The sequence below is a fragment of the Scyliorhinus torazame genome, chromosome 1 (genome assembly GCF_047496885.1).
Source record: "Scyliorhinus torazame isolate Kashiwa2021f chromosome 1, sScyTor2.1, whole genome shotgun sequence".
NCBI classification, from domain to species: Eukaryota; Metazoa; Chordata; class Chondrichthyes; order Carcharhiniformes; family Scyliorhinidae; genus Scyliorhinus; species Scyliorhinus torazame.
Genome location: NC_092707.1, coordinates 1,137,247 through 1,149,671, shown reverse-complemented (window position 1 = coordinate 1,149,671; position 12,425 = coordinate 1,137,247). Strand labels below are relative to the sequence as shown.

The following is a 12,425-nucleotide window of genomic DNA, read 5'->3' as shown; positions in this document are numbered from 1 at the left end:
CTCCCCACACACACTGCACTCCCCACACACACTGCACTCCCCGCACACACTGCACTCCCCGCACACACTGCACTCCCCGCACACACTGCACTCCCCGCACACACTGCACTCCCCGCACACACTGCTCTCCCCGCACACACTGCACTCCCCGCACACACTGCACTCCCCGCACACACTGCACTCCCCGCACACACTGCACTCCCCGCACACACTGCACTCCCCGCACACACTGCACTCCCCGCACACACTGCACTCCCCGCACACACTGCTCTCCCCGCACACACTGCACTCCCCGCACACACTGCACTCCCCGCACACACTGCACTCCCCGCACACACAGCACTCCCCGCACACACAGCACTCCCCGCACACACTGCACTCCCCGCACACACTGCACTCCCCGCACACACTGCACTCCCCGCACACACTGCACTCCCCGCACACACTGCACTCCCCGCACACACTGCACTCCCCGCACACACTGCACTCCCCGCACACACTGCACTCCCCGCACACACTGCACTCCCCGCACACACTGCACTCCCCGCACACACTGCATTCCCCGCCCACACTGCACTCCCCGCACACACTGCACTCCCCACACACACTGCACTCCCCGCACACACTGCACTCCCCGCACACACTGCACTCCCCGCACACACTGCACTCCACGCACACACTGCACTCCCCGCACACACTGCACTCCACCCACACACTGCACTCCACCCACACACTGCACTCCACCCACACACTGCACTCACCGCACACACTGCACTCCCCGCACACACTGCACTCCCCGCACACACTGCACTCCCCGCACACACTGCACTCCACCCACACACTGCACTCACCGCACACACTGCACTCCCCGCACACACTGCACTCCCCGCACACACTGCACTCCCCGCCCACACTGCACTCCCCGCACACACTGCACTCCCCGCCCACACTGCACTCCCCGCACACACTGCACTCCCCGCACACACTGCACTCCACGCACACACTGCACTCCCCGCACACACTGCACTCCACCCACACACTGCACTCCACCCACACACTGCACTCACCGCACACACTGCACTCCCCGCCCACACTGCACTCCCCGCACACACTGCACTCCCCGCACACACCGCACACCCCGCACTCCATGCACACACCGCACTCCATGCACACACCGCACACACTGCACTCCCCACACACTGCACTCCCCACACACTGCACTCACCGCACACACTGCACTCCCCGCACACACTGCACTCCCCGCCCACACTGCACTCCCCGCACACACTGCACTCCCCGCACACACTGCACTCCCCGCACACACTGCACTCCCCGCACACACTGCACTCCCCGCACACACTGCACTCCCCGCACACACTGCACTCCCCGCACACACTGCACTCCCCGCACACACTGCACTCCCCGCACACACTGCACTCCCCGCACACACTGCTCTCCCCGCACACACTGCACTCCCCGCACACACAGCACTCCCCGCACACACTGCACTCCCCGCACACACTGCACTCCCCGCACACACTGCACTCCCCGCACACACTGCACTCCCCGCACACACTGCACTCCCCGCACACACTGCACTCCCCGCACACACTGCACTCCCCGCACACACTGCACTCCCCGCACACACTGCACTCCCCCCGCACACTGCACTCCCCGCACACACTGCACTCCCCGCACACACTGCACTCCCCGCACACACTGCACTCCCCGCACACACTGCATTCCCCGCCCACACTGCACTCCCCGCACACACTGCACTCCCCACACACACTGCACTCCCCTCACACACTGCACTCCCCGCACACACTGCACTCCCCGCACACACTGCACTCCCCGCACACACTGCACTCCCCGCACACACTGCACTCCCCGCCCACACTGCACTCCACGCACACACTGCACTCCCCGCACACACTGCACTCCCCGCACACACTGCACTCACCGCACACACTGCACTCCCCGCACACACTGCACTCCACCCACACACTGCACTCCACGCACACACTGCACTCCCCGCACACACTGCACTCCCCGCACACACTGCACTCCCCGCACACACTGCACTCCACCCACACACTGCACTCCCCGCACACACTGCACTCCCCGCACACACTGCACTCCCCGCACACACTGCACTCCCCGCACACACTGCACTCCCCGCACACACTGCACTCCCCGCACACACTGCACTCCCCGCACACACTGCACTCCCCGCACACACTGCACTCCCCGCACACACTGCACTCCCCGCACACACTGCACTCCCCGCACACACTGCACTCCACGCACACACTGCACTCCCCGCACACACTGCACTCCACCCACACACTGCACTCCACCCACACACTGCACTCACCGCACACACTGCACTCCCCGCACACACTGCACTCCCCGCCCACACTGCACTCCCCGCACACACTGCACTCCCCACACACACTGCACTCCCCGCACACACTGCACTCCCCGCACACACTGCACTCCCCGCACACACTGCACTCCCCGCACACACTGCACTCCCCACACACACTGCACTCCCCGCACACACTGCACTCCCCGCACACACTGCACTCCCCGCACACACTGCACTCCACGCACACACTGCACTCCCCGCACACACTGCACTCCACCCACACACTGCACTCCCCGCACACACTGCACTCCCCGCACACACTGCACTCCCCGCACACACTGCACTCCCCGCACACACACTGCACTCCCCGCACACACTGCACTCCCCGCACACACCGCACACCCCGCACTCCATGCACACACCGCACACACTGCACTCCCCACACACTGCACTCCCCACACACTGCACTCACCGCACACACTGCACTCCCCGCACACACTGCACTCCCCACACACTGCACTCCCCGCACACACTGCACTCCCCGCACACACTGCACTCCCCGCACACACTGCACTCCCCGCCCACACTGCACTCCCCGCACACACTGCACTCCCCGCACACACTGCACTCCCCGCACACACTGCACTCCCCGCACACACTGCACTCCCCGCACACACTGCACTCCCCGCACACACTGCACTCCCCGCACACACTGCACTCCACCCACACACTGCACTCCCCGCACACACTGCACTCCCCACACACACTGCACTCCCCACACACACTGCACTCCCCGCACACACTGCACTCCCCGCACACACTGCACTCCCCGCACACACTGCACTCCCCGCACACACTGCACTCCCCGCACACACTGCACTCCACGCACACACTGCACTCCCCGCACACACTGCACTCCACCCACACACTGCACTCACCGCACACACTGCACTCCCCGCACACACTGCACTCCCCGCCCACACTGCACTCCCCGCACACACTGCACTCCCCGCCCACACTGCACTCCCCGCACACACTGCACTCCCCGCCCACACTGCACTCCCCGCACACACTGCACTCCCCGCACACACTGCACTCCCCGCACACACTGCACTCCCCGCACACACTGCACTCCCCGCCCACACTGCACTCCCCGCCCACACTGCACTCCCCGCACACACTGCACTCCCCGCACACACTGCACTCCACGCACACACTGCACTCCCCGCACACACTGCACTCCACCCACACACTGCACTCACCGCACACACTGCACTCCCCGCCCACACTGCACTCCCCGCACACACTGCACTCCCCGCACACACTGCACTCCACGCACACACTGCACTCCCCGCACACACTGCACTCCACCCACACACTGCACTCACCGCACACACTGCACTCCCCGCCCACACTGCACTCCCCGCACACACTGCACTCCCCGCACACACCGCACACCCCGCACTCCATGCACACACCACACACACTGCACTCCCCGCACACACTGCACTCCCCGCACACACCGCACACCCCGCACTCCATGCACACACCGCACACACTGCACTCCCCGCACACACTGCACTCCCCACACACACACTGCACTCCCCGCACACACTGCACTCCCCGCACACACACTGCACTCCCCACACACACTGCACTCCACCCACACACTGCACTCCCCGCACACACACTGCACTCCCCACACACACCATTCCAGCCAACAAGGTGGCTGCTAGGAGAGTGGCTCCGAGATTCACCGACGCTGAGCTCGAGACCCTCCTTGACGCAGTGGAGGAGAGACGGGCCACCATGCAGCCCGGCCTGGGGAGGAGGCTGCCAGCTGCTGCCCTGGACCCGGGGCACCCCGCCGATGACATGAACCCCGCTGCCCGGGCATCCTGGTGGGCTTGGTCAACATTGAAATGGATGTATTGATGCGCCTGGGCAGGCAGGGCCTCCGTGACGGCGCGGATACACCTGTGCACCGAGGTCTGTGAGATCCCGGACAGGCCCCCACTCGGCGACTGGAAGGATCCCGTTACTTAAATGTTGAGGGTGACCTTCCCCTTGATGGCCACCAGGAGCGGGTCTCAATCACGGCTGATATTTTCTCATCCCCATTCTCCTGCCTTCTCCCCATAACCCCTGATCCCCTTATTGATCAAGAACCTATCTATCTGGATAGTAAGAGGCTTTTCCCCAGGGTAGAGGGGTCAATTACTAGGGGGCATAGGTTTAAGGTGAGAGGGGCAAGGTTTAGAGTAGATGTACGAGGCAAGTTTTTTACGCAGAGGGTAGTGGGTGCCTGGAACTCGCTGCCGGAGGAGGTGGTGGAAGCAGGGACGATAGGGACATTTAAGGGGCATCTTGACAAATATATGAATAGGATGGGAATAGAAGGATACGGACCCAGGAAGTGTAGAAGATTGTAGTTGAGTCGGGCAGTATGGTCGGCACGGGCTTGGAGGGCCGAAGGGCCTGTTCCTGTGCTGTACATTTCTTTGTTCTTTGTTTGTTTGTCTCTGTCTTAAAGACACTCAGTGAATTGGCCTCCACAGCCTTCTGCAGCAAAGAGTTCCACAGATTCACCACCCTCTGGCTGGAGAAATTCCTCCTCATCTCAGTTTTACAGTAAAAAGTCTTACACCAGGTTAAAGCCCAACAGGTTTGTTTCAAATCACTAGCTTTCGGAGCGCTGCTCCTTCCTCAGGTGAATGAAGAGGTGGGTTCCAGAAACATTTATATAGACAAAGTTAATGATGCAATACGGTACTTTGAATGTGAGTCTTTGCAGGTAATTAAGTCTTTACAGGTCCAACCTCTCTGTTTTAAAGGATCGTCTCTTTAGTCTGAGATGGTGCCCTCTGCTTCTAGTTTTTCCTACAAGTGGAAACATCCTCTCCACATCCACTCTATCCAGGCCTCGCAGTATCCTGTAAGTTTCAATAAGACCCCCCTCATCCTTCTAAACTCCAACGAGTACAGACCCGGAATCCTCAACCGTTCCTCATACGACAAGCTCTTCATTCCAGGGATCATTCTTGTGAACCTCCTCTGGACCCTTTCCAAGGCCAGCACATCCTTCCTTTGGTGAATTGGACATTATGAATTCTCCCTCTGTGTACCTGAACAAGTGCCGGAATGTGGTGACTAGGGGCTTTTCACTGTAACTTCATACTTGTGGCAATAAAAGATTATTATTATATTATTATTAAACCAGGATTTGTAACAACCTCACGGCAGCAGATATTTATAATGCAATCCCCCATCGTCCACTGTCCACAGCTGGACACGAGCTGCCGTTTTCGTGTCTTTGGTCTGTTTCAATCCTGCTCACAACTCTGATGAAAGACTAAATTAAATTTTCAATTCCCCGTCTTACCTTACACTCCAGGAATGTTGTCAGGTGTCCAAAATTCTTTGGGTGCTGAATGAACCTGAGGATGAGAATTGTGGTCAAGAACAATATTCTGTTTTTCACCTTTTCAAGTGCATTCCGAATTCCTCACTCTTTCCATTACCTTCCCCACTGCACCAACACCGTCACCACCATGTCTACAACAACGAGATTCAGGTTGTGAAGTTAAAGGGTGAAGGTAAAGACCTCATGGGCCCAGGTGACCACAGGCTGCCTTCCACTGAGGTGGAGAACTGAGGGAGAGGGTGTGTGATGGGGAGGGAGAGAGAGTGAGGGCGAGAGGGTGTGAGAACAAAGAACAAAGAACAAAGAAATGTACAGCACAGGAACAGGCCCTTCGGCCCTCCAAGCCCGTGCCGACCATACTGCCCGACTAAACTACAATCTTCTACACTTCCTGGGTCCGTATCCTTCTATTCCCATCCTATTCATATATTTGTCAAGATGCCCCTTAAATGTCCCTATCGTCCCTGCCTCCACTACCTCCTCCGGTAGTGAGTTCCAGGCACCCACTACCCTCTGCGTAAAAAACTTGCCTCGTACATCTACTCTAAACTTTGCCCCTCTCACCTTAAACCTATGCCCCCTAGTAATTGACCCCTCTACCCTGGGGAAAAGCCTCTGACTATCCACTCTGTCTATGCCCCTCATAATTTTGTATACCTCTATCAGGTCGCCCCTCAACCTCCTTCGTTCCAGTGAGAACAAACCGAGTTTATTCAATCGCTCCTCATAGCTTATGCCCTCCATACCAGGCAACATTCTGGTAAATCTCTTCTGCACCCTCTCTAAAGCCTCCACATCCTTCTGGTAGTGTGGCGACCAGAATTGAACACTATACTCCAAGTGTGGCCTAACTAAGGTTCTATACAGCTGCAACATGACTTGCCAATTCTTATACTCAATGCCCCGGCCAATGAAGGCAAGCATGCCGTATGCCTTCTTGACTACCTTCTCCACCTGTGTAGCCCCTTTCAGTGATCTGTGGACCTGTACTCCTAGATCTCTTTGACTTTCAATACTCTTGAGGGTTCTACCATTCACTGTATATTCCCTACCTGCATTAGCCCTTCCAAAATGCATTACCTCACATTTGTCCAGGTTAAACTCCATCTGCCATCTCTCCGCCCAAGTCTCCAGACAATCTAAATCCTGCTGTATCCTCAGACAGTCCTCATCGCTATCCGCAATTCCACCAACCTTTGTGTCGTCTGCAAACTTACTAATCAGACCAGTTACATTTTCCTCCAAATCATTTATATATACTACAAAGAGCAAAGGTCCCAGCACTGATCCCTGTGGAACACCACTGGTCACAGCCCTCCAATTAGAAAAGCATCCCTCCATTGCTACCCTCTGCCTTCTATGGCCTAGCCAGTTCTGTATCCACCTTGCCAGTTCACCCCTGATCCCGTGTGACTTCACCTTTTGTACTAGTCTACCATGAGGGACCTTGTCAAAGGCCTTACTGAAGTCCATATAGACAACATCTACTGCCCTACCTGCATCAATCATCTTAGTGACCTCCTCGAAAAACTCTATCAAGTTAGTGAGACACGACCTCCCCTTCACAAAACCGTGCTGCCTCTCACTAATACGTCCATTTGCTTCCAAATGGGAGTAGATCCTGTCTCGAAGAATTCTCTCCAGTAATTTCCCTACCACTGAAGTAAGGCTCACCGGCCTGTAGTTCCCGGGATTATCCCTGCCACCCTTCTTAAACAGAGGAACAACATTGGCTATTCTCCAGTCCTCCGGGACATCCCCTGAAGACAGCGAGGATCCAAAGATTTCTGTCAAGGCCTCAGCAATTTCCTCTCCAGCCTCCTTCAGTATTCTGGGGTAGATCCCATCCGGCCCTGGGGACTTATCTACCTTAATATTTTTTAAGACACCCAACACCTCGTCTTTTTGGATCACAATGTGACCCAGGCTATCTACACCCCCTTCTCCAGACTCAACATCTACCAATTCCTTCTCTTTGGTGAATACTGATGCAAAGTATTCATTTAGTACCTCGCCCATTTCCTCTGGCTCCACACATAGATTCCCTTGCCTATCCTTCAGTGGGCCAACCCTTTCCCTGGCTACCCTCTTACTTTTTATGTAAGTGTAAAAAGCCTTGGGATTTTCCTTAACCCTATTTGCCAATGCCTTTTCATGACCCCTTCTAGCCCTCCTGACTCCTTGCTTAAGTTCCTTCCTACTTTCCTTATATGCCACACAGGCTTCGTCTGTTCCCAGCCTTTTAGCCCTGACAAATGCCTCCTTTTTCTTTTTGACGAGGCCTACAATATCACTCGTCATCCAAGGTTCCCGAAAATTGCCGTATTTATCTTTCTTCCTCACAGGAACATGCCTGTCCTGTATTCCTTTCAACTGACACTTGAAAGCCTCCCACATGTCAGATGTTGATTTGCCCTCAAACATCCGCCCCCAATCTATGTTCTTCAGTTCCCGCCTAATATTGTTATAATTAGCCTTCCCCCAATTTAGCACATTCATCCTCGGACCACTCTTATCCTTGTCCACCAGTACTTTAAAACTTACTGAATTGTGGTCACTGTTACCGAAATGCTCCCCTACTGAAACATCTACCACCTGGCCGGGCTCATTCCCCAATACCAGGTCCAGTACCGCCCCTTCCCTAGTTGGACTGTTTACATATTGTTTTAAGAAGCCCTCCTGGATGCTCCTTACAAACTCTGCCCCGTCTAAGCCCCTGGCACTAAGTGAGTCCCAGTCAATATTGGGGAAGTTGAAGTCTCCCATCACCACAACCCTGTTGTTTTTACTCTTTTCCAAAATCTGTCTACCTATCTGCTCCTCTATCTCCCGCTGGCTGTTGGGAGGCCTGTAGTATACCCCCAACATTGTGACTGCACCCTTCTTATTCCTGATCTCTACCCATATAGCCTCACTGCCCTCTGAGGTGTCCTCTCGCTGTATAGCTGTGATACTCTCCTGAACAAGTAGCGCAACTCCGCCTCCCCTTTTACATCCCCCTCTATCCCGCCTGAAACATCTAAATCCTGGAACGTTTAGCTGCCAATCCTGCCCTTCCCTCAACCAGGTCTCTGTAATGGCAACAACATCATAGTTCCAAGTAGTAATCCAAGCTCTAAGTTCATCTGCCTTACCCGTAATGCTCCTTGCATTAAAACATATGCACTTCAGGCCACCAGACCCGCTGTGTTCAGCAACTTCTCCCCGTCTGCGCTGCCTCAGAGCCACACTGTCCCTATTCCCTAGTTCTCCCTCAATGCTCTCACCTTCTGACCTATTGCTCCCGTGCCCACGGGAGAAGGAGTGAGAGGGGGAGGAAGAGTGTGCGAGGGCGAGAGAGAGCGAGGGGGAGAGTGTGTGAGGGGAAGAGCGGAGAAGAGGAAGAGAGGAAACAGCAGGGGCTGTTTAGCACAGGACTAAATCGCTGGCTTTGAAAGCAGACCAAGGCAGGCCAGCAGCACGGTTCAATTCCCGTACCAGCCTCCCCGAACAGGCGGCGGAATGTGGCGACTAGGGGCTTTTCACAGTAACTTCATTTGAAGCCTACTTGTGACAATAAGCGATTTTCATTTTCATTTCATTTCAGTGTGTGAGTGAGTGTGAGTGAATGTGAGAGTGTGAGTATACGCGAGTGTGAGTGAGTGTGACTGAGGGAGTGAGTGAGTGTGAGTGAGTGAGTGAGTGTGAGTGACTGTATAAGTGAATGAGTGTGAGTGAGTGTGAGTGACTGAGTGTGAGTGAGTGTGAGGGAGTGAGTGAGTGAGTGTGAGTATATGCGAGTGTGAGTGAGTGTGAGTGAGTAAGTGTGAGTACTTGAGTGAGTAAGTGTGAGTGAGTGAGTGCATGCATGCGTGTCAGTGAGTGTGAGTGTGTGTGTGCAAGAGTGAGTTTGTGAGTGTCAGTGAGTGTGAGTAAGTGTGAGTGAGTGAGTGAGTGTGTGTGAGTGTGAGTGAGCACGAGTGTGAGTGAGCACGAGTGTGTGTGAGTGATTGTGAGTGAGTGACTGTGAGAGTGAGTGTGTGCGAGTGTGTGTGAGTGAGTGTGTGAGTGAGTGTGAGTGAGTGTGTGACTGTGAGTGAGTGAGTGTGAGCGTGCGTGAGCGTGCGTGAGAGCGTGAATGAGTGTGAGTGAGAGTGAGTGTGAGTGAATGTGAATGTGAGTGAGTGCAAGTGTGAGTGAGTGTGAGTGAGTGTGTGTGAGTGTGAGTGTGAGTGAGTGTGAGTGCGGGGGTTTAAACTAGTTCAGCAGGGGCTTGGGAACCTGGGGCGAAATTCTCCCCAAACGGCGCCAATCAGACGGGCATCGCGCCGCCCCAAAGGTGCGGAATGATCCGCATCTTTGGGGGCTGAGCGCCAACATTGAGGGGCTAGGCCGGCGCCGGAGGGATTTCCGCCCCGCCAGCTGGCGCGGAAATGCGGCGCATGCACAGTGGGGAGAGTCTCTTCCGCCTCTGCCATGGTGGAGGCCGTGGCGGAGGCGGAAGGGAAAGAGTGCCCCCACGGCACAGGCCTGCCCGCGGATCGGTGGCCCCGATCGCGGGCCAGGCCACCGTGGGGGCACCCCCCGGGGTCAGATCGCCCCCCCCCCCCCCAGGACCCCGGACCCCGAACACGCCGCCTGGTCCCGCCGGTAAATACCAGCTTTGATTTACGCCGGCGGGACAGGCAATTTCTGGGCAGGACTCCGGCCCATCCGGGCCGGAGAATCCAGCGGGGGGTCCCGCCAACCGGCGCGGGCCGATTCCCGTCCCCGCCCAATCTCCGGTACCAGAGACTTCGGCGGGGGCGGGATTCACGGCGGCCAACGGCCATTCTCCGACCCGCTGGGGGGTCGGAAAATGACGCCCCTGGATAGAGCAGTGACAGGAATGGTTGTTGCAGGTGCCGGGGTTTAGATATTTCAGTAAGCTCAGGGAAGGTGGTAAAAGAGGGGGAGGGGTGGCATTGTTAGTCAAGGACAGTATTACGGTGGCAGACAGGACGTTTGATGAAGACTCGTCGACTGAGGTAGTATGGGCTGAGGTTATGAACAGGAAAGGAGAGGTCACCCTGTTAGGGGTTTTCTATAGGTCTCCGAAAGGTTCCAGAGATGTAGAGGAAAGGATTGCAAAGTTGATTCAGGATCGGAGCGAAAGCAACAGGGTAGTTGTTATGGGGGACTTTAACTTTCCAAATATTGACTGGGAACGCTATAGTTCGAGTACTTTAGATGGGTCCGTTTTTGTCCAGTGTATGCAGGAGGGTTTCCTGACACAGTATGTAGATAGGCCAACGAGAGGCGAGGCCGTATTGGATTTGAACATAGAGCATCGAATTTACAGTGCAGGAGGCCATTCGGCCCATCGAGTCTGCACCGGCTCTTGGAAAGAGCACCCTACCCAAGGTCAACACCGCCACCCTATCCCCATAACCCAGTAACCCCACCCACCACTAAGGGCAATTTATCATGGCCAATCCACCTAACCTGCACATCTTTGAACTGTGGTACACATTTGGTACTGGGTAATGAACCAGGACAGGTGTTAGATTTGGAGGTAGGTGAGCACTTTGGTGATAGTGACCACAATTCGCTAACATTTACTTTAGTGATGGAAATGGATAGGTATATACCGCAGGGCAAGAGTTATATCTGGGGGAAAGGCAATTATAATGCGATGAGGCAAGACTTAGGATGCATCAGATTGAGAGGAAAACTGCAGGGGATGGGCACAATGGAAATGTGGAGCTTGTTCAAGGAACATCGACTGCATGTCCTTGATAAAGTTGTACCTGTCAGGCAGGGAGGAAGTGGTCAAGGAAGGGAATCGTGGTTTACTAAAGCAGTCGAAACACTTGTCAAGAGAAAGAAGGAGGCTTATGTAAAGATGAGACATGAAGGTTCAGTTAGGGCGCTTGAGAGTTACAAGTTAGCTAGGAAGGACCTAAAGAGAGAGCTAAGAAGAGCCAGGAGGGTGAGTAAGTGAGTGTGAGTGAGTGTGAGGGAGTGAGAGAGTGAGTGAGTGAAAGTGTGAGTGAGTGAGTGTGTGATTGAGTGAGTGTGTAAGTGAGTGAGTGTGTGAGTGTGTGAGTGAGTGTGTGAGTGAGTGAGTGAGAGAGTGAATGTGTGTGTGTGAGTGTGAGTGAGAGAGTGTGAGTGAGTGAGTGTGAGTGAGTGAGTGTGTGAGTGTGAGTGAGTGTGAGGGAGTGAGAGAGTGAGTGAGTGAAAGTGTGAGTGAGTGAGTGTGTGAGTGAGTGTGTGAGTGAGTGAGTGAGAGAGTGAATGTGTGTGTGTGAGTGTGAGTGAGAGAGTGTGAGTGAGTGAGTGTGAGTGAGTGAGTGTGTGAGTGTGAGTGAGTGTGAGGGAGTGAGAGAGTGAGTGAGTGAAAGTGTGAGTGAGTGAGTGTGTGAGTGTGAGTGAATGAGTGAGTGAGTGAGTGAGTGTGTGAGTGAGTGAAAGTGTGAGTGAGTGAGTGTGTGAGTGTGAGTGTCAGTGAGAGAGTGTGTGAGTGAATGAGTGAGTGAGTGAGTGAAAGTGTGAGTGAGTGAGTGTGTGAGTAAGTGAGAGTGAGTGGGTGCGTGTGTGACTGAGTGAGTGTGTAAGTGAGTGAGTGTGTGAGTGTGTGAGTGAGTGTGTGAGTGAGTGAGTGAGAGA

At 55.3% G+C, this 12,425-nt stretch overlaps 1 protein-coding gene across 9 annotated transcripts in view; it reads right to left on the bottom strand.

Moving 5' to 3' along the window:
• Positions 1–12,425, bottom strand: part of ncor2 (nuclear receptor corepressor 2) — a 1,088,322-nt gene that overhangs the window by 844,751 nt on the left and 231,146 nt on the right. For all 9 annotated transcript variants that reach the window (XM_072510208.1, XM_072510371.1, XM_072510235.1 and 6 more), the window contains one exon: positions 5,754–5,808. In XM_072510208.1, coding sequence (XP_072366309.1) covers positions 5,754–5,808 — 55 coding nt within the window. The remainder of the gene's footprint in view (positions 1–5,753; positions 5,809–12,425) is intronic.